The sequence below is a fragment of the Diceros bicornis genome, chromosome 8 (genome assembly GCF_020826845.1).
Source record: "Diceros bicornis minor isolate mBicDic1 chromosome 8, mDicBic1.mat.cur, whole genome shotgun sequence".
Taxonomy (NCBI): domain Eukaryota; kingdom Metazoa; phylum Chordata; class Mammalia; order Perissodactyla; family Rhinocerotidae; genus Diceros; species Diceros bicornis.
Window position 1 is genome coordinate 39,554,799 of NC_080747.1, and position 23,537 is coordinate 39,578,335.

The window sequence follows — 23,537 nt, forward strand, 5'->3', positions numbered from 1 at the left end:
TAAATGAACAATGATCGGTATTTCAAAGTCAGCTAAGATGTGATTTGGTTAAAATCAATTCAGTTGTATTTGCTTGTGTAACTCCATTCACATATAGTACCTTCAGGTAAAGTGTATTATAGAAACTAATTCTCACAACATCTTTTACCACCTTAGACAACTGAGTTAAGAGTATGTCAGTACCACCTTCTAAAGATAATGAAAGATATCCATTAATCTCCAAAATGCTTTACATAATTAGGAAAGTGAAAACATTTTCTGGTTCTTCAAATTCACAAAATACCCCTTTACTTACTCATATTGATCTAAGTTGTTTGATTTCTTTCCTGTTACATAATTACTTGGGATATATCCTTCACTCCTAGAAATAAGAAAAATACTTTAGGTAAACTGAAATTATTTTACTGAGAGATTACTGAAAGAAAAATTATTGCCTTTCTGAAATAATTAGAGCATAATATCGCCGAAAGCTTATAAGAAAGACTAGTTGACTCCCAGTAATTCAATATACCTACAGCATTCAATGCTTTACAAAATACTTCCTCATTTGATCCTCACAAAAATTCTGAGGTAGGCAGGCATTATTGTACCCACTTTCTGGTGGGGAAACCAAGGCTTAGAAAGACTAAGAGACTTTCTCAAGGTCCCAAAGCTTGCTAGCCACAGGGCCAGAACTTGTGATTAGGTTCAGAGCCCTTCCTAATATCCCTGATGCTTCTCTTAAATTCACAATTTCTTGGGATGTTTGAAGGAAACTACTACTTCAGAAAAGTTAAAGTGCTTTTGCATAAAAACACCCATCCCTCCAACACCTCATGTGCAGCGTTATTTCACAGAGGGCAGTCCCTGACCTCCACATCAGCATCATCTGGGTTGCTTGTTAAAAAGGCAAATTCTTGGGTCATACTCCCAGAGATGTAATTGAGAAGACCTATGTGGGGCCAAGGACTCTTCAATTTCACCCCATATGACTCTATGCACACTGTAGTTTAAAAAGCACTCACAGCAGGTAGAATCTTGGTAGGAGCCAAGATTTTTAGCATAAAAGAGATATACGTATAGAACAAAAAGATTGAGTAAAAACCTTGTAATCTTAAATTTGAACTTGAACTGTGAGTAAGAACTCATAATACACACAAACACACACACACACACGAGTGCATATATGTAGCTCTGTTGCACTGAGAAAGGCCCAGAAGCAAAGACAATCCAGTAGCAATTAGAATCCTAGCACCCCAACTATTTGTCCCTAAATACTATTTCCAACTAAAAGGAGCCAGTACACCTCAGAAAACTGGCAAATTGCAGGTTTGGCCAGGAAAAACACAAGATGAACTTGAGCCATTTTGTTTTACCCAGAAAGAAGGAAACTAAGAAAGACTAAAGGGGTCCTCAACCAAAAGCAGCTACCACTGACCTAAGACGGGACAATTCAAGCAAAAAGAATAATGACTGCAATGAATTAAAACCAACTATATAAGCATCCATAATAACACTAAAAAAAATTATTGGTTACCACTGTTATCACTAAAGGAAGCTCAGTCATCAGCTTTTTATTCTGAAAATTGGTAAAAGGAAAAAATCAAAAATTTATCTGGCCTTTCCTGCATGAACTAAATGAACTGGTTGATGAGGCAGTTCTTGATTAGAAAATTAATAAACTAAATAATAATAATAATAATTAATAATAATAATAAATGCACATGGAACAACAGAATTAGAAAACCACTTTGCAATCTCTAATGAAATAATGAATCTAAGCAATAATCATTAATGGATGCTAAAATCATTAGGTGAAACATTGATGAATAACTTATGATGGAGGAATAGGGTTGACAGCTGAAACACTGAGCAATCTTCACATCATTATAAGTGGGACAACCAGATATCAACTTCTAATGTGATCAAGCCTCTTGATTACAGTTTACAGGAAATATAGGACATAGAGACATATTAAATGACACCACATGGAAGCAATTAGCTTAATCTAGATTGTGGCTCATTTTATAGAGTAAATCATCAATAAATCAAAAATGAAAAAAAAGGATGGGGACTGTTGCAGAATAAAAGAGAGACATAAGAGACATAGCCAAAATGCAATGTGTGGACCTTGTTTTAATCTTGAGAAGACTATAAAAATACATATTAGAGCTAATCAGAGGACACTCAAATTACGTACATTCACACATCGCTTAACGATGAGGATACGTTCTGAGAAATACGTCGTCAGGTGATTTCGTCATTGTACAAACATCATAGAGTATACTTACACACACCTAGATCGTATAACCTACCACACACCTGGGCTATATGGTACTAATCTTATGGGATCGCCATTGTATACATGGTCCATCACTGACCAAAACGTCATTATGCAGCACATGACTGTAACTGGCATAATCCTTAGACCTGGGCCAGAGGGTCCTCTGCTCTGACCTCACACTTTCGAGAGCATGCTAGAGTCCATGTTCCCTCAGCCCTCTTCTAGTTCCCTGGGTAACTAGGTCCCCAGAATTCTCTGTCCATTGCCATGGCCTACATGGGCCTTTCCACTGGGTTCATCCCCTGAAAAGCAAATTATGCTGCTCATGTGCACCCCCTTCCAATGCAGGTCCAAGAGGTGATCGAGTTGGGAGGTAGCTTTTGCAAGCAATGTGGACAAAGCTTGGATGACAGCTGTGAGATGAAGCCTGGGGCAGAAGGGAAGAGAGAAGAGAGGCACCCTGGGGGGTCAGCACTCTGTGCACTGTCCCATTCTGGCATGGAACTCTAATTCAAGCCTTGCCCTGTCATTTTGAAGGTATGTTTGTCAAGATCGAGGATAAATTACATTTTATTTACAAATGTGTTAGCTTGACTTATAACTTCTAAATACTTAGATATACGATATGTGGGCTTCATTCACACTCTTCTTCCAGTCCCAATGTATGACTTAATGTCATATATTAAGTATGACAACGACACAGCAGTTGTTTAAAAAATATTTTTAGCAGTTAGACTTAGGGGTGAAATGATATGATAATTTGAATTTACTTTTAAATAGGCTAGAAAAAAACAAGTGGGAGGACTGGTAAATCAAGACTGGCAAACTGCTGGTAATTTTTAAAGTCAAGTGACAAGAGGCTCCATTATGCGATTATGTATTTTTGTGGATGTTTGAAAACTTCTATAATAAAAAATAAAAATCAATCTTCTACAGTGTTTGGCAAAGAAAAGCAGTGACAACCTCCTTGTAAACATAGAATAAAAGGTTAAGAGTTCTCAAGAAGGTAATAATGCACAGCAAACCAGCATGCAGGAGATGTACCCTTGCTGAGAAATGAGCAGAAAAGGACCCTGCCTAACCCAGAGGCTTCCACTGCTTCTTCAGAAGTGGACAGAGAAATGGAGAATTGGAATTGGGGATGGGGCAGAGAGGTGAGAAAGCAGATTTGGAGGGAGGGTATGCTCTGGCCAGGACAAAAAGTCCTCCTCCTCTTATCCATGGGAACTTAGAATATAAACAGGATTATATTTCAGAGGTAAGCAGAGGATATAGGATTTCTTAATGAAGTCTAAAAGATACTCATCCCCTGTGTTTATCCACATTTACCCATTATTTATCCATCATAACGGCTGAAAGGACTGTTCTCTTTAAATCCTAAATTATCTTGTATAAATCATGCTTATTTTTAAATTTCTTGCATGTATGTGTATGTATATATTTTATACACACATATGTACATACATATAGACACCCACACATATATTCTCCCTCTCTCTCTCTCAGAAAAATCTAAGATTACTTACTTACCTCAGGGGGGAAAAACAATAAAATTTAATTTCCTCCAAAGTCAAAATAATCCAATTACGCATGGACCAGAAAGAGACCACTGTAATGTAATCTAATTTCTAGAAAGAAGTAGTTGATCCATTTACATTTATTGAGCCACTACTAAGAATACATTGTGTTGCTGCAAAGTAATAATGTGTACTTTCATTTATGGCCTGCTGAACTAGTCTCATTACATGATAGTTGCAGATTATCCTCTCCTCACTCAGCACTCAACTCCCACCTACCCGCTGTGTGTCACACACAGAGAGGGAATACTTACCCATATTTATCTCTTGCTCTCCACCAATGAACATCATTCTTCTCTAATATGATGTACTCTTGGCCTCTCTCTAATCTGAGATCATGTGCTTCTGTCGCTTGGAAATCATACATAGCTACAACTATTTCTTCACTATTTTCTTCTTCTTCAATTGGAATCGGTGGGGGAGGCCTTCGCTAAGAAAAGGGTATAAGACGTGAAAGTTTAGTCTTCTGTTTGAAACTGATGATTCACACATCACCACAGAATAAAGAAGAAACCTCAAGTCTACCTAATACAATCTGGTGAACCCTCCCACGACTTTAATGATGTTGATGCTACCAGACCTCTCATGGGTTTCAGAATATAGGACATGAGCAAAGCTGTCTTTAAACATCAAAAGGCTTCTGCTCAGTGTCAGGGCTAGCTTTCCCGGGAGAGGTAAGGGTAATATGTGAGTAGAAACCAGGAGGACTAAAGGTGGACCCACCATTCAGATGGCCTGCAATGGGGGAAAAGCACACTGTGGAGTAGAGTCTTTTATCAGGTCTCTTCCTACTCAAAGGAATCTGCACTTCTTTGTGCCTACTATATGCAAGGCACACACTTAGTACCTAACACACTTTTTCTCTCAATACTGATCCCATGAAGTGGTGTGTATAATTCCCATTTTACAAATGAGGAAACAATGGTTTAAGTAACCCACCCAAAGTCACTCATATCAGATTCACATTGGATCAAGTCCTATCTGGGTCCAAAGCACCTGTTTTCCACCATATCCCATTCTTCAAAGGCATATCATTAAATCACTGAAGTCATTCCTTTGTCATAATACTGTGGTCTTAATACTGAAATATTCCTTTAAAGTCTCACACCTCTTATACAATTCTTGAAGCCAAAATACAGGCTAAATGCCAGAGGATAATAGGGCCCCCAATTATATATCATACAATTAAATTAATATTATTTGACACCAAGAAAAAAAAATCAAATAAGCCATAGCATATCTGTTTCTGATATGACCTTGGGGGCAGGGGTAGGGAACAGCATCACACAAATGAATATAAACACACTCAAACTGCAAATGCTTCCAAAAGTTAAAGACCACCTACCTTCTTTGTTTCTGGTGCTGGAGGTAGTGCTTTTCTTATACCTGAAAATGACAACAACAAAAACAGGTCAAAATGCCATCTACCAATGATTGACAGTTTTAAGGAAAAGTGAAAATGAACACACAGACAAGAAGTCCACTCTGACTCTCTCGCTCTGGTGCATGTTGCTTGTATCAATATTTTAGAACAGAATTTTTAAAATGCTATTAAAGCTGGTTTGTATTTCTGCCTTCCTGAACAGACTGAAAATGTCACAGGGACTGGGGCCATGTCTTATTCTTTATAAACAAGTGGGACTACATCAAACTAAAAAGCTTCTGCTCAGCAAAGGAAACCAACAAAATGAAAAGAGAGCCTACAGAAGGGGAGAAAATATTTGCAAACCACATATCTGATAAGGGGTTAATACCCAAAATATACAAGGAACTCATACAACTCAACAGCAAAAAAAATAAATAGTTCCATTAAAAATGGGCAAAGAGTGGAGGAAGATAGGCATGGATGTTAGCCCAGGGCCGGTCTTTCTCAGCAAAAAAAAAAAAAAAAAAGAGGAGGATTGGCAGATGTTAGCACAGGGTTGATCTTCCTCAAAAAAAAAAAAAAAAAAAAAATGGGCAAAGGGTGTCCAGCCCGGTGGTGTAGTGGTTAAGTTCGTGCGCTCTGCTTCGGCAGCCCAGGGTTCACAGGTTTGGATCCCGGGCACAGACCTACACACCACTTGCACGCTGTGGCAGGCGTCCCACATATAAAGTAGAGGAAGATGGGCATGGATGTTAGCCCAGGGCCAATCTTCCTCAGCAAAGAGAGGATGATTGGTAACAGATGTTAGCTTAGCGCTAATCTTCCTCACCAAAAAAAAAAGAAAAAAAAAATGGGAAAAGGACCTGAATAGACATTTTCCAAAGAAGACATACAAATGGCCAACAGATATATAAAAAAGTGCTCAACACAACTAATCTTTAGGGAAACGCAAATCAAAACCACAATGAGATATTACCTCACACCTGTTAGGATGGCTATTATCAAAAAGACACGAGATAACAAATGCTGATGAGGATGTGGAGTAAAGGGAAGCCTTATTATACACTGTTGGTGGGAATGTAAATTGTGAAGCCACTATGAAAAAGAGTGTGGAGCTTCCTCAAGAAATTAAAAATAGAACTACCATATTGACCCAGCAATCCTACTTCTGGGTATATACACAAAGGAGACGAAAGCAGTATCTTGAAGAGATATCTGCACTCCCATGTTCATTGCAGCATTATTCACAATAGTCAAGGTACGGAAACGATGCAAGTGTCCATCAAGAGATGAATGGATAAAGAAAATGTGTGTGTATATATACAATGAAATATTACTCATTACGAAAAAAAAAGAAGGAAATCCTGTCATTTGCAACAACATGGATGAACCTGGAGGACATATGCTAAGTGAAATAAGCCAGACAGAAAAAGACAAATACCTCATGGTATCATTTATATGTAGAATCTTAAAAAAAATATATCAAGCTCATAGAAACAGAGAGTAGAAAAGTGGTTGCCAGGGCCTGAGGAGTAGGGTGGAGGAAATAGAGATGTTGGTAAAAGGGTGGAAACTTTCCATTATAAGATGAATAAGGTCTGAGGATCTAATGTATAACATGGTGACTATAGTTGATAACACTGTACTGTATAATTAAAATTTACTAAGAGAGTAGAACTTAAATGTTCTCACACACAAAAAACGTAAACACATGAGGTGATGGATGTGTTAATTAATTCAATGGGAGGAATCCTTACACAAGGCACCAGTATACCAAATCATCACACTATACACTTTAAGTATCTTACAATTTTATTTGTGAATTATACCTCAATAAAGCTGAGGAAAAAAAAGAATGAAAAGTTGCTGATGGTGCCACATTAAGCTCACACTTTTAATAGAGTCATTTTTACCAGGCTTCCATATTGTGATAAAAACTCCCCAAAATAGATATTTCGATTCCATGAGATGGCCCCACTGCTAAATAAATATAATTATTCTTACAAAATATACCTACCCCACATTTATGCTGTGCTAGAAAGTGTGAAGGCCATACTTAACCAACATCAAAATCTAAATGATGTCATTTTCTTGCTAGACTAATAATATGTACATCCTGAGTAAAATATAATTACAGAATAAAATGAATACTTACTACCCTCAAAAAGATTATATTTTTCACATCCAGGTGCTAGTTTTTCAGTTTGTCTGCAACACTGATAACTTCCATCTGCCCAAAATTTAGGATGATATTTAATCATAATATTATTGTTGTTCTTTATTTCTGTAATTCATAGACACATGAAATGATTAGTGAAATAAAACAAAGATGACAGAATATTTCATAAGTAACACTGTCAATCATTCTTTATTTCTCGGATACCATGTTTATTATGAGAACACCCTCATAACATCATACAACCCAGCATTCAGAAAATCCATATGGTTCTCTTTCATCTCATTTTTTGGTGAAGCACCCTTGTTAGCAGAAGTGACCTCTGCTACTCCGTGATGAATAAACACAAGTCAGCCCACTGCCATTTTCTTCTGCAGAAGATGTGATGAGGATTGTGCAAGACAAATCACCCATTTAAACACTTCATGCACAAGTCAACGCATCCACACCAAATGCTGACAACATAGGCAACTTGTTAGAAAATACCAAAACCTATTATCATAAAAGCCCAGTGCTTTATCATCTTGAAATGTATTACGCATTAAATGAAAGCATGCTTTTCTCAGGCAACTATGTATATGCTACTAGAAGGAATCAGATTATAAAAAAGGAAGTTATCTTCAGTATGTATCACTTTCAGTAACAGAATGTCCTTGGAGAAACATTTTTTGTAGATTAAAAGATTATAAATGCAAGATACATTAGCTGTATTTCTGTTTTAGTGATAATGTTACATCCTAAAATTATGTACAGATTAATATTTCATTATATGAGTTTTACCTTCTTTTAACTTCTTCACCCACCGGTCCCTGCTTTGTGCACTAGGTGCAAAAATGTAAAGTGTATTAGCATCATGAACAACCTAAAATAAACAAAAGATGGAATAGGTGAGAAATACTTAGACACAGCACTTCTGTCTAGCACAGAGCTCTTAGTACCGCAGGCACCAATAAATGATTCTGAAATGACTGAATAAAAGTCAATTACCTCAGATCCAAAGAACCTAGATCCCTTTCTTACAAAAGCACATCTATCTTTTCATGTCTACATCGAATGGAATAGATATTTTGCAAAGGACTGTGTTTTTATAGAAAAAAAAAATATAGAGAGCCCAGGATGCCTCACTATGTACGCAATGTACATCCTGACTACATCCTGTACATTATATATTATAAATATATAATAAGAAATATATATTTATTCTTCATCCTGGTTCCTGGCACAGAGCTGGAATCCCTTGGAATTTCGGTGTCTTTTGTTATGCTAATGAGATGACTTTTGGAAAACACCTATGGATGGGGACTGGTTGCCAGTGAAGCCAATCATGTAATTGGAGGGTTGAAACTTGCAGTCTCTGCTGCAGGCCCCCCCAACACACACTGCCCCGGGAGGGGAGAGGGGTTAGAGATTGAGCTCAATCACCAATGGCCAATGAGGTAATCAATCGTGCATATGTAATGAAGCCTCCATAAAAACTCAAAAAGGAGAAGGATCAGAGAGCTTCCAGGTTGGTGAACACGTGGAGATTTCGGCAGGGCATGGGGCTTTGTGCCCTTTCCCCATACCTTGCCCTATGTATCTCTTTCACCTGGCTGTACCTGAGTTATATCCTTTTACAATAAACCAGTGATCTACTATGTAAAATGTTTCTCTGAGTTCTGTGAGCCACTCTATCAAATTAATCAAACCCAAGGAGGAGGTTGTAGGAAACTCTGATCTACAGCCAGTAGGTCAGAAGCACAGTCCAACCTGGACTCGGTGATTGGCACGTGAAGTGAGTGCAGTCTTGTGGGACTGAGCCCTTAACCTGTGGAATCTGATGCTAATTCTGGGTAGAACTGAGTTGAATTGTAGGACACATGGGGAGAAAAACAATTCCTCTACCCTCTAGGTCCTTCTGGCTGGTCTAAGAATTAAATTGACATGAGACAGAATAACAGGAGAAAATCAAACAAAGCTTTATAACATGTATACATGGGAGAAACCCAGGAAAACAGAGTAACTCACAGAATGGCCAAAGCTGCCACCTTAAATACCATTTTCAGCTAAAGACAAAGGAGGATGTTGGGGGTAGTAGTTTGGGACTTCAAGTGGGGAGGAAGGCAATTTATATGGAGATGGAAATGCAAATGGGCCAACTATAGACAATGTGACCTCAGAGACACACTTTACATTACATTACAGTTATGGTATTACCTCCTTCCTTCTATCTTAAATTCTTTTAGGCAATTAGGGGGAAGGTCAAAGTTTCTTTCAGAGTCTTTTGTTCTTAAAAATAATCAAGCCAAAGAGACACATTTTAGGGTGGCCAATTCTGATGTCCCACAGACAACAAGTTGGTGTCAGAGAATTGCTTGGTGGTACGTTAAAAAAACACAGCGGACTTGAGTATCAGAACCTTACCCAGGTTCGTCCATGCAATCAACTCTGTATGGAAGAATTAGGCTAAAATGCACCATGAAACAGTCATTCTGAATTGACATGGAGGTATCTGGAAAGAACCACTAGGGCTTTGAACCTTCCGGAAACATGGGTGTATCGTAATAAGTTATTACAATAGTTTACCTTACTGAGTCTTTACATCAGGCTAAGTACTTTATATATACTGCCTCATTTAATCCATCTAGCAGCCCATGTCTCTACTAGCATTAGGATCCTCATTTTCCAGAGGAGAAAACCAAAGTAGATGAGGTTAAGTCACCTGAGTAGGATCTGTTTGACCCCCAAAGGCTCTTCTTATTCATGCTTCCTCCAAAGAATTCGCCCTTCAGGCTCCAAACAGTCTAACTTCTCCTCAAAACTTACCTCATGTCAGTACAATGAGCTTGTAACTTTGTTCAAGTTTGTTAAAGACTAGCTAATCAGAAGAAAATTAATCCAAATTCAGAGTTTTGATAACTAAGACTAGATATATTACCTAGCTAACTCGGGGCATTTGTATTTCTATAAGAAATTTTTAGAAATAGCACCCTAAACTCAAATAATAAACATCTAATTCTGGCATCTCAGGTAGTTTGGCAGGCTGCTGGGTGAGGTATCTGGGGTCTAGTATCTTTCCCCCCAGATCACACCTGTAGACCACTTTCTATGTCATCCATGCGGACAGCTGACTGTGACAGAGGGAATCTGGGGGGCCTCGTTTCTCATGTGCCTCGCATCTTCTGGCGAGTCAGCCTATCACAGCAGCGGTTGTCAGAGGAGGGAAGAGCTTTGCAGACCTTGAGGCACAGAAGCCATTTCACCAAGGAGGAAATACACTCTCCCTTGGTAACACTACTAACTTATTGGTTACCCTCCCTCCTCTTTATATCTTCATTCACTCATTCATTTATTCAACAGACTTTTAATAACAAGGTGTTAAGGAAAAACAGTATGGATGTTATATAGACACACAAATCTGGGTTCAAAACACAGGAAAGAAACGCAACCTCCTGGGGAACCCCCAGCTACCATCAGAGATGGCTCATCTAAGGAAGCAGTGAAGTGCTACCCCACTAGGCAGCCGGTTCCTCCCTATTCTCTCTGTCCCTTCCTAGGGCTAGAACATGCTGGGAGAGGAAGCAACCTTCCTTTTCCTTTGGTGTCTTTTGAAAATGTCTACTTCTACTTCCTTTTTTTTTTTCCCTGCATCTGAACATGATGCAAACTTTCACTGTGAAAGTGTGAAACTAGGATCTGTACTTTCTTAAGTTATACTTAAGCTATAAGAGAGGATATTTTTCATCTTTCAAATCTTGCTGGTTTAAATTACATAGTTCAAGCTGAAGTATACCTCTTCTTAATTTTTAAGATTGTTTTTGAATTTTTCTTATGTTTACTCATCTCAACAATGAAAAATGCTTCAGGGATGCAATGCTTTCTGTTCTCGCATTTTTCTCATCATTCTGAAAACCAACCCAAAGCTCACAGAGTGGATCTCTTTCTCTTGGACAGCAAGAATCCTAATTCTGGGTCCAGAATCATGAGAACCATAGCTCCCCACAACCACTTGGCACCCCGCAAAATGTCTAACAGCCATCAGAAGTGTGGTAGGAGTGGTTCTCTGCAAAATTTCAAATGAAATTACACACACACACACACACACACACACACACCATTATATACACACACAACATACTTAATCAAGAAGAAGATTTAAACTGGGCTTACTTCTAGATCTGGGTCATAGGTGTAGTGTTAGCAGCAGCAACAATAGTAAGTAAAAATAACAATAATAATGATAATAGCAACTAACACTTATCTTGCTCTCACTGTGTGTCTAAACTATTCATATATCACCTCAGTTAAGCCTCACAATAACCCTATAAAGTGAGTACTATTATTGTTATTATTCTCATTTTTCAGAAGAAGAAACAGACACAGAGCAGTTAAGTGACTTACACAAGGTCACAGAGCCCATCAGCAGCAAATCAGGTGGTCTGACCTCAGAATTGCCTCTTTAAGCACTTTACTGTCCCTGCTCTTCCCACAAAGAAATGGCAGATGTAAAATGAGGAATGGGGAAAAGAAAAATTAAATGTGGTCCTTCTCCTATTGTGCTGCTGCCACCATAGTGAAAAGAATCCAGATGCGGTTTTAAAGCTTGAATATCGTAATTTATTGCTTTCAAGTCATCTTAATCTCCCAAACTGGTAAATGTTTATTTCAAATGTAACTGATAATTTCACAGTAGCAATTAAAAACAATCAAGCACCGGGCCGGCCCAGTGGTGCAGCGGTTAAGTACATGTGCTCCTCTGCAGCAGTCCGGGGTTCGCAGATTCAGACCCTGGGCGCGCACCGATGCACCGCTTGTCAAGCCATGCTGTGGTGGCGTCCCATATAAAGTAGAGGAAGATGGGCACGGATGTTAGCCCAGGGCTGATCTTCCTTGGAAGAAAGAGGAGGATTGGCATCGGATGTTAGCTCAGGGCTGATCTTCCTCACAAAATAAAAAAAAAAAAAAATCAAGCACCCTACTATGATACTACACTGAATTTTAACAACTTTCCCCTGAGTACATGGTGAGATCATAGCCATGGGTGAAAGGTGACTTTCACTGGAGACGTTCTGCTCAAATGAAAGCATAAAAATGTCCTCAACCAGAGGAGGGGGTGGTTAGGTGCAGAGAGGGGTCCTGGGCTGTCTGCTGCAAGCTCTGGAGTAGCAGGGTCCAGCTCTGCACTCCTGAATCCTCAAGGCTTGTGAGCACCAAGATCCCACACAGATGCAGAGCGGCTCAGGATGCCATGCCATCCTCCTTGGGAGTGACAGGATGTGAGTGTGTGTTCTAGGGAGGCTTTTCATTCACAAAATGACCTTGGACAAGTCGTTTAACACCTGTAAGCCTCAATTTCCTCAGTCATAAATGAGAATAGTGCGAAATTTACCTTCCTTATATAATAGAATCATAGTGAGGAAAAAAATGAAATAACATAACCTTTTAAAAAAGTACAGTTTATTCCATGTATAATGCTAATATTATATTTTGCATCACAAGCAGCCTTTTAATCTCATTTCTGTTCGAGGAGCTCATTCCTGTCCCTTCTCAGCTTCTCAAATTCATAGAGAATACCTCATCTCACTTTTTTTGAGTCTCAGCCCCCACTCCTTATCCTAACTGCTCTGTGATAAATCTGAATAGTGGCAAATTAGGCCTATGGTTTAGAAACTCAGGGCACTGATAGAATCTAACAGACCACAGCAAGACGAAGATAATGTTTCCACCAAGACTTAAACAGATCTTAAAGAAAAGCAATTAATATTAAAGTACAAATGAACCTAAAAATCAACTACCTTATGATTCAGCAATCCCACTTCTGGGTATATATACAAAGGAAATGAAATCTGGATCTTGAAGGGATATCTGCCCTCTCATGTTCCTTTCAGCATTATTGGCAATAGCCAAGATATGGAAACAACCTAAATGTCCGTCAGCAGATGAATGGATAAAGAAAACGTGGTGTGTATATATACAAAGGAATATTATTCATCTTTTAAAAAAGGAAATCCTGCCATTTGCAACATCATGGATGAACCAGGAGGACATTACGCTAAGTGAAATAAACCAGACAGAGAAAGATAAATACTGCATTATCTCACTTATACGTGGAATTTAAAATAGTCAAACTCAGAGAAGTAGAGAGTAGAACGGTGGTTGCCAGGGGCAGGCAGGAGGGGGAAATGGGGAGATGTTGGTCAAAGGGTACAAAGTTTCAGTTTTGCAAGATAAGTGAGTTCTGGAGATCTAACGTACAGCGTGGTGACTATAGCGAACAATACTGTATTCTATACTTGAAATGTGCTAAGAAGGTAGATCTTAAGTGTTTTCACCACAAGAAAAAAAAAGAAGAAAATAATAACCATGTGAAGTGATGGATATGTTAATCAGCTTGATTGTGGTGATCATTTCACAATGTATATATGTATCAAAACACGGAGGGGCCGGCCCCATGGCGTAGTGGTTGAGTTTGGCACGCTCTGCTTTGGCAGCCCAGGTGTGCGGTTTCAGATCCCGGCTCGGACCTATACCACTCGCCGGCCATGCTGTGGCTGCAACTCACATACAAAATAGAGGAAGACTGGCACAGATGTTAACTCAGGGCTAATCTTCCTCAAGCGAAAAAATAAGAAGAGGAAGACTGGTAACAGATGTTAGCTCAAGGCGAAACTTTCTCAGCATAAAAGAAAAAAAACATTGAGCTGTACACCTTAAATATATACAATTCCTCTGTGTCAATTATATTTCAAGAAAGCTGAAAAAAAATTTTAAAAATCAACCAACAAAGCAATGACAGGAAACTGTAATGTCAAATAGCAAGCATGACTAAAAGCCCAGAATCGTACTGTAGCAAAAAACATGCCAGCTCACCTGAAATGGATATTTATTTTGACAAGGAATGACACTATCATCATTCTTCACTATTTCCACGCACTTGATTTTTGAAACATCAATAAATCCCTTTCTGTATTTTTTCTGTTAAAAGAAAAAAAAGGGGGGAGGACCATTACAATCGTAAGAAAAAAACGTTATTAATAGTAACATTTGTTAATGAAATCACTGATTCAAAATATTACAATTTCCTTAATAATTATCTAAATCATGACTCCCTTTATTGTTAAAATTGTTCAAAATACTAACATTGTAAGGACTGTAATCAAAATAATTAAGTCCTTTAATTTCTAAAGATGAAACTGTTCTGTCCTTTCTCCAAAAAAAGCTCTAGAACAGAGAAACAGACTCTTTTATTGTCGCCTTCCCCTCTCAGACACACACCTTAACTTCTTCAACTTCTTGATGACAACCCCCTAAAAGAAAACATCAAAGTCCAAACCAAGCAAAACTCCCTGTACTCAATCACAGATGCAAACTCCAGCTGGTTACATTTTCCCCTCCAGCACACAGAACTCAGGAGGACGTGAGGTGGACTTAGGGCATTCACCTAAAGCCTCCATTGACACTCTTTTATTGAATGTTCTACTTTTCTTCCCTATTGCCCTCCCTCTCTGCTCACTACAAATCTCCCTGCAACAAATAACTAATGACATATGAAGACAACCCCCCTCCCCCCCACAATCATTCACACCCTTGGGCATAGTAATCTCATCTCTGAGAATTTATCCCAGGGAAAAATCCAAAAGAATATAAAGTAGTATGTGCAAAAATAATTTGATATATCACATCCAATCAAATTATTATAAACACAATGTAGAAATAAAAAATATTTACTGAATAATATTAACAGATACATTCCACTCAAAAAGCTATATAAAGACTAAGGTTACTTTTTTGAGGTAGGGTAGATATTCATATGATAAAGAATGGAAGGGAAAGTAGAGAAACGAAGAACATTACAGTATTTGAGGTGACCCAGCCATTTCCTGGCCCTGGTCATTCAAAATTGCTTCATCTAATACTTTGAAATTCCCCTCTGGCTACAACCTTTGGGCCCCCTACGCTGCTCCCAGGAACCTGCTCTGCATCCTGGCTGTCACCAGAAGACTTTCAGACCTGCCAACTCTCCCCGGCCATCAGCTCCCATCTGACATCTGACTAGACTACTCTAGCTCTCCTTTCATTAGGGCATCCGCTCTCGAGCACTCACTCTTTCTCTCTCTCTCTCTCTCTCTCACACACACACACACACACACACACACACACACACACACACACACAAATCCCATATCCCCTTGACATTTTTGTCAGTCCCAAGTTCTATCCAAACCTTTCCCTATTCCTGCATACCTGGCTGCAGAAGGTCATAAAACAATCCTAACTGTCTTCTCTAAGCTTAGCCAGGCCTTCACTGCTGCTCCTCATTTCTCTTGTGCCTTCATGGAGACCACCAGTCTCATCAGAACTACAATCCCTTCCCATTCCCGTTGTCCCAGTGGACAATCGCCTTCACTGCTTTGTGGAGAAGAGAGCAGCCATCCCATGAGCACACCTCCAACTTCTTCCTTCTGCAGGTCAAAAGCACCCTAAGATTTACCCTTTTTTATTCTCTTTCATCCTGTCTCTAAGACAAAGTTAAAAGGATACAACAGCTAAGACAGTGCAGTTGGCACTTAACAGATGTTATTTCATTTTATGCTCACAAAATTCTCCTCACTTTACAAACTGCAGCTCAGACAAGTTAAATACTCTACCCAAGGACCCCAACCGACCCCAAAGCCCACTAGACCCTGGGATGCCCAAGCCGCAAACAGGTGACAGAATTAACGGAGCCAAGTCCCCAAGGGGGCAATAAGGATTCTGAGCATGGACTGAGCCTCAGGCAGCACAGGAAGGGGGACATTCTCCATAGTCGTGCTCTTGGAAGGCATTTACTTCTCTGCCTGTAGACACATTCAGGCCTCACCCATCCACACCAAGAACTTTTCTTGCGGCCCTGCTACTGCCCTAACCCTTCTCTTCCCTTCCTGAAAGAGAAGAAATTTACACCCTCAGCTTTCATTTCCTTCCCACCCACTCCTTCTTAACCACTTGCCATCTGCCTCCCACCTCACCACAGCCTGCTAAAGCCGTTCTCAAAAACATCACCAGTGACCATACCCGGCGGTCTTTGCTCAGTTGTCATCCGGTCAAACCTTCTGAGGCATTTGGGAGTGCCAACACTCTCTTCTCCCTTAGCGGCCTTGATTGTGAGTCATTCTGGTTTTCCTTGTCTCCCTTCCCCTCAGTTTCCCACAGTTTCCCCTCAGTTTCAACTGTGTCAAGGAATTCACAAACTCAAGATAGGGGAAGCTCATTTCCTGAGCATACAGTCCAAATATTGTGCCATTTAAGCTTCACAGCTACTCTGTAAAATATGTATTAAGACACATCTTACAGAAGGAAGAAACTAAAATTAAAATACCTTGCCCAAGTTTACCTGTGGCAGACATACACAGTATCTATTTATTATACAATGTAGTAAATATTGTATATAAAAAAGATGCCAAGAGAACACAGAGGAACTAAGGCTTAAATGACAACCTCAGGAAAGAAATTCTGATATATGATAGAGAGGAAATGAACAGCACATGCAAAGAAAAACATACTCCAGAATGACCTCAGTTGCCTCACCTATAAAAGAGGAATAATAATATCTACTTCATAGATACTATTACCTAGTTATGAGAATTAAATGAGTTAGTAATTGCAAAGTGCTTAGAAGAGTATCTGGCCTATAGTATGATATCTGTAAGTGTTTGCTACATAAATAAATAAGTAGCAAAAAAAGATCAGTGTGGCTGAAGCACAGGATGCATGAGGCAGGACGGAAAGGTGAGCAGGGACCAGCTTGTAAAGAACCTGGTGCACAGTGTTAAGAGGTCTGGTCAGACAGGGCCACCCACCCTGCTCCTGGGGCCTGCAGCAGTTAATGGGCACAAGAAATTGCCAGAGCGCCATCTTCCTATTAACAAGTCACACATGTTCCTTGTAGAAACCTTAGAAAATACTAACAGCACGAAGAGAATCAAATGACCCTTAATCCCCCGAGCCTGAAGAAAATCACTATAGATATCATGGAGTTTTTCCAGACATTGCTCTTAGGGGTCATTTTTCACCTGCCAGCTCGCTTACCCCTCGAGCAGCAAACTATAGTCTGATTCCAAGATGCCTGTCTCCACCCACCACCTGCCCCTGTATTACAAGCAGCTGTTAGATAGATGTGGGTCAATCTATACAGGCAAATTTAGGATGGTCTGTATACTGGCTTGGCTTATGCCCCCTAAATTCATGTTCTGTGATATATAATCTGTTTAGGTACTGTACTAACATTTGGGCTTATTAATTCAAATATCTTGCTCTGAGGTTTGCAAATAAAGGTTCAAATTTAAGTTGCTCATTCATTATTTTATCTATGCCATCACCAAACACTGATCAGACACCAAACACAGGGCTGTGAGCTGGAGCGTCAGTTATGGAAGGGGGCTGAGGGTCTCCTCAAGAGTTCACAATACTATGGTGGGTGGAAGAGAAAGAGAGGAATGATTCATCATCAAATAGTGAGGGAGGCATGTGAGCTCATCGTGTGCTATGGAGTGGGGCAGTGACTGGGCCAGGAGAAGCTGGGGACGTTTCAGGGAAGGAGGTGACATTTTGATTGGCTTTTAAAGGATAAGTAGGAGTTTCCCTGTAGAGAAAGTGGAGAAGAGAGTTCCAGGCAGCAAAAATAACAAAGCTCTGATTTAGGGAACAGAAAGAAATTCATTATGGCTGAAGCTCAGGGTGGTTCAGAGGAAGTGTATGAAATGACATCAAAAAGGTTATTTGAGACCAAGTTAGGAGAATGCTTTATATGCCAGACTTAGGAGTTTGGATTTATCCTGAGCAATTTTAAGTGAGGAATGAGGAGGGCTGGACTGAGGTGTGTTTTTGAAAAATAATTATTAATGGCAGTGTGACGAGTGGGTGGAGACGGAGGCTAGCAGAGACTGCTGCAATATTCAGGTGAGGGATAACGGGGCTGTGAACCCAGTCGACGGCAGTAAGTAGGTGAGGAAAAGCAGGGATGCCAGAGTATCAGGAAGCAGAATCCACACAACTTTGGGATCAGTGAGATGTGAGGATTAAGAGAGGAGAAGGAGTCAGGGAGCCTCAGGGATTTTGAGTTTCAGTGACCAGTAGACACCGATATCATGAACCATAAGGAACACAACAGAATCAGGTTTGAGAAGGCAAGGTTGGAAAATACTGTTTGAGTTGACTCTTGGACAACCAGGTGAAAACGTTTGCAAGGAATTGAAAGTATGGGACACGAACACAGAAATGCTTAGCACTTTCTTTATAGATAAACAGAATTCTGCTTTTCACAACACATATACGGCACATACAGTAGAATCTTCTAGACACACCTTGGGGTAACCCTGGGAGGTTAGGCAGAATGAGGAAGAAAAGGTTCGGAAGGATTAAGAGACTCACCAGAGGGAATCCTGCAAGTTACTGAAAGCGCCAGATGCCCTCTTAACACCTGGTCTCTCAACACGTGGTCTTCACACTCTGGTCGTTTTTTCTCCATTTAGAGTATTTAAAATTTCTTCAATAAGAAAATTACTTTGTGATTACTGAAGTATGCTATATATTATTGTTAATATTGTGGCCCAAGGAGAAACATTCAAATTATTTCACATTACTTTTTTCATGTGAAGTTTCCCTTCTATTTCTATAGCCTTCGCCCTGTCCACTAGACTGAAAATCACGATTAAGCTGAGAGCTCCTGTTACTCATCTTTGAATCCTCCAAGCTGAGAAGACTGCCTGGCACTTAGTAGATGTTTAGTAAACAGTGTGCTGAGCCAGTCTGCAAAGCAGGATGAGTGACACTGTGTGTGTGCATGCATGTGTCTGTGTATACGATATTTACATCTCCTCTCCTACACATCCTCTGTTTATTTCGCAAAGCTTGAAAATGAGGTAAGTAATGGCCACTTTACACATTTGTAAACCAGCATAAATGGGGAAACTAGACAGAGAGATGAAATATAACTTGCTTAAAACCACATATCAACTGTATGGCAGAATTGGGAGTTAGACATAAGAGATCCTGTCCCTTGGCAAGTCTTACAAGGTATTCTGTTTTTCCTTCACTGCCAGAATACTCAGTATTTTAGAAATATCAATATCCTAAATTAACAAAATTAAATTTAAAAAAAATGTATATAAATAACCAGGTCTGGCCCCAGATGAATTTGAGAAGTCAGCCATTTATCTTCAGGACACCCTTATGGCCTCCTTCCACTCCCCTCTCCCTAGGCATCTGAGTCCCCATTTTACACATTGAAAGACCTAGTGGAATTTCCCTTCAGTATTACAAATGGGCCCTCCTTTTCCCTTATCACAACTTTTATGTGATATGGCTATTCCCAGCTACCTGCCACAGAAGAAATTTACTGGATGAATCTCCCTTGCATTGCAATAGGACCTCCGGTAGGGAGCATGAGCCTTGGAGACAGGGAGATCCTGAATCCAGCCTCTGTTTGGCCACTTAGAAGTTGTATGGCCTAGAACAAGCTCTGTCTCTACTCAATTCCTCTGTCTGTAGGAACAGGACACTACTACTCACTTTGCTAAGCTTTTAGCAGGAATAAAGACAACGTACATAGGCACTTAGTACAGTGTCTGGCACATGGACGTCAATCCCTAAACAGCAGCATTTACCATTAATTAGTTTTCACAATAACCCCAGGAAACTGTTAGGAAACTGTGCATCTGAGAAGTTATGAGATTAGCTAAGAGGGTGGGCCAGAAGTGAACCCAGATGGCTCAGAAGCACTAAAGCTTTTACCTGACACCAGGCCTCTCAAGCTTGAAACTTTTTTTAACAGAATCCACCTCTTTTTCTTTTTTTTTTTTTTTGAGAAAGATTGGCCCTGAGCTAACATCTGTTGCCAATCTTCCTCCTTTTTTCCTCCCCAAAGTCCCAGTAGACAGTTGTATGTCATAGTTGTACATCCTTCTAGTTGCTCTATGTGGGACGCCTCCATAGCATGGCTTGACAAGCAGTATGTTGGTCCGCACCCAAAATCCCAACCGGTGAACCCCGGACCACCAAAGCGGAGTGTGCAAATTTAACTGCTACGCCACCAGGCCAGCCGCCTCAAGCTTGAAATTTTTGACCCTTATTATAGAAAAGAAAATTATCTTTTTTTTTTAATTTTATTTATTTATTTTTTCCCCCAAAGTCCCAGTAGATAGTTGTATGTCGTAGCTGCACATTCTTCTAGTTGCTGTATGTGGGACACGGCCTCGGCATGGCCGGAGAAGCGGTGCATCGGTGCGCGCCCGGGATCCGAACCCGGGCCGCCAGCAGTGGAGCGCGTGCACTTAAGCGCTAAGCCACGGGCTGGCCCGAAAAGAAACTTATCTAATGTCAAAATCTAACAGTTACAGTGCACTCATGATGAGCCAGGCACTATGCTTACCTCTTCACATGGATAACTCAATGCATCCTCACAGTATTATGAGAACTGTCGTCACCCCATTTAACAGATGAAGAAATCAAGACTTGGAGAGTATAATTAACTTGCCAAAAGTCACACAATAAACCAGGATTTGAACTCTGTCTGTCTAATTCCAATCCTGAATTCTTAAGTGCCACATTCACTTGAGTAATTTGATATCATTTAACTAAGGACAAACATTAACTCAGTGGAAATCTCTGCTTATAGCTCTTAACAACTATATGACCAGTAGTTCACAAATTAAATCCAAACATTTAAATTAATAACATTACTTGCATGCGATGGATGGAGTGTTTGCTGGAACTGAATCCTTTTCCTAAAGCCAGTTCTTTTGGCATCCACATGCTCGCATTACCATGTGCCACGTGACGCCCTCTTCTACCCCTTCTCTCACTTCCAACTATGGGCACCTGTGTTGGCACACACACTGCCATTTTATCAGCAGGCCTCCATTTGGCACCACTAAATTGTCTAGTGTTCAGTCAGCCTCTGTTCTTTCTCAATAGGCCACAACAATTAAAACAGATCATAAACACAAACACAAAGATGGGCTCCTGACACAGGACGTTTAGTGACAAGGAACCATCCAGAGAATACAGACAAAAAATACATATTTTATATACAAACATACACTATATAACTGGGGGGAGGGGATAAAATATTGCCATCAAATTAAGAACACATAATTTAAAATTCCTAGAACTTGCAGTCCTCGGCAGACGGATGGCACCAAAACTTCCTGTTAACATTCATTGTTCATTGCATTCCATCATGACAATTCCTTCATTCAGCCTCATTCGTCAAATATTGATTCCCGCTTCCTTCTACCATTGATAAGGCACAGACACCGAAGGGCCATGATGGAGATTAAAAAGGACACAACTTCTTGCCCTTAAGGAATTTACAACCAGACATTTGCTAAGGGTTAGAAAGGAACAGTAATGTTCACAATGAAAGTTCAGATGGGTCAATACTGAAAGGCTAACAGATTCCAGTCAACTCTTGAAAAGGAAAGGAAGAAAATGATACAATTCTACTGAAAATCTCAAATGAACCAAAAGGCCTATTCTACACACGGGAGTAGCTCTTTTCCCTTTCCACTCAGAACAGAGTTAAAAGAACGGGCCTCAAGTGCTGCAGGACATGTTAATCAGAAGAAACAAGGAAAACCTCAGGATGGATTTGGCATTTTTCTTGTGGATACTGGGAATAATTTTGATGTAGACCTTTCTGGCATCAGGAGAAGCAGAATAAATAAAATGTAAAGTCATCTCTAACTTGGTGATTCTATAATAACATGCTCTCTCTCTACCAAGGCCTAAATTCTAGTGAAAAGCGAAAGAAAGCGAAAACAAAAACTTGGCATGCTAATATTTCTTCCTCCCTTTTAACCAGCTCATAATGATAACTGACAGAGGTGCTTTACATTTTGTAAAGTGCTTTTACACTCAAAAAAAAAGCACTTTTACATCAAGAATCCAGCAGTTACATAAGCATGGTTTAATTATGAAGATTATGGTTTTTAACATAATATCCAGAATAAAAACAGAATGTTGGAAAAAATCTCTATAAATTATAAGGAATCTGAAGGCAGAAAACTCCATTTCCAAAATCACAGAATAATCTTCATAACTGATCGTGCTGATGTAAGCAATTATAAGGTTTCTGGAGATAGTTTTTCACTGTATTTAAAGCTAAAGTTTTTTTTTTTCCTGAGTGGTCATTTCCTCTTATGATTTTTCTATACTTCTGGCAGCCCTCTTCCCAACTCCCTTTTGTGGCCCAAGGGAACTTCTAGAAACTATTACCAGGTGAGTTTTATTACAGTTGAAAGTGAAACTTACTATAACACATGCGCTTTGAAATAAGTCTAAAAGTGATTTACACAGTTTAACTCTTAAAATTAGTAAAAATTGGAATGAGTTATGTAGAAACAAATGTATATGGATCCCTTCATAAATTTCACATAACAGACTTCTGAATTCAAAGAATTCTAGAATTAATAAATTTAATCCAAAGATTACAAATCCCTTGGGTCAGAGACAATGCCAGTGATCTTGGATCGCCATGTTTTCCTCCTTTTCCTGGGTGCCCAGCTAGACTGCATTTTCCCATCTCCATGCATTTAGGTGAGGCCATGTGACTGAGCTCTAGCCAAGGGAGTGTACGTGGAAGTGATGTAACACCACTTCCTGTCCTCCAAAACCTTTCACACCATGCTCCATATTCTATCTCTTCCCTTGCTCCCCAGTTAGATGTAGAAGATGCAGTGAAAGATTCCAAGGACTAAAAGACAACAGACTGCTAATGGATAGAAGATTTCTTTGGGGAGTGATGAATACGCTCTTAAATTTATTGCAGTGATAGTTGCACAACCCTGTGAACATACTAAAAACCACTGAATTGCACAATTTAATTTTTATTTTTATTTATTTTATTTTTTTCCCCCAAAGCCCCAGTAGATAGTTGTATGTCATAGCTGCACATCCTTCTAGTTGCTGTATGTGGGATGCAGCCTCAGCATGGCTGGACAAGCAGTGCGTCGGTGCGCGCCCGGTATCCGAACCCGGGCCGCCAGCAGCGGAGCGCGCGCACTTAACCGCTAAGCCACAGGGCCGGCTCCTGAATTGCACAATTTAAATGGGTGAATTGTATGGTATGTGAATTATATCTAAATAAAGCTGTTTATAAAAACAAAAAAGACAATGGAGCCGTTAGATGGAAGAAGC

At 39.7% G+C, this 23,537-nt stretch overlaps 1 protein-coding gene across 6 annotated transcripts in view; it reads right to left on the bottom strand.

Annotated features, from left to right (window-relative positions):
* TEC (tec protein tyrosine kinase) overlaps positions 1-23,537 on the bottom strand; it is a 137,246-nt gene that overhangs the window by 26,972 nt on the left and 86,737 nt on the right. For 4 of the 6 annotated variants that reach the window (XM_058547011.1, XM_058547010.1, XM_058547013.1 and 1 more), the window contains 6 exons: positions 14,232-14,336; positions 8,163-8,244; positions 7,362-7,490; positions 5,186-5,226; positions 4,095-4,270; positions 296-361 (listed from right to left, as the gene is read on the bottom strand). In XM_058547011.1, coding sequence (XP_058402994.1) covers positions 296-361; positions 4,095-4,270; positions 5,186-5,226; positions 7,362-7,490; positions 8,163-8,244; positions 14,232-14,336 — 599 coding nt within the window. The remainder of the gene's footprint in view (positions 1-295; positions 362-4,094; positions 4,271-5,185; positions 5,227-7,361; positions 7,491-8,162; positions 8,245-14,231; positions 14,337-23,537) is intronic. The other 2 variants (XM_058547014.1, XM_058547015.1) reach the window with 2 other exon arrangements.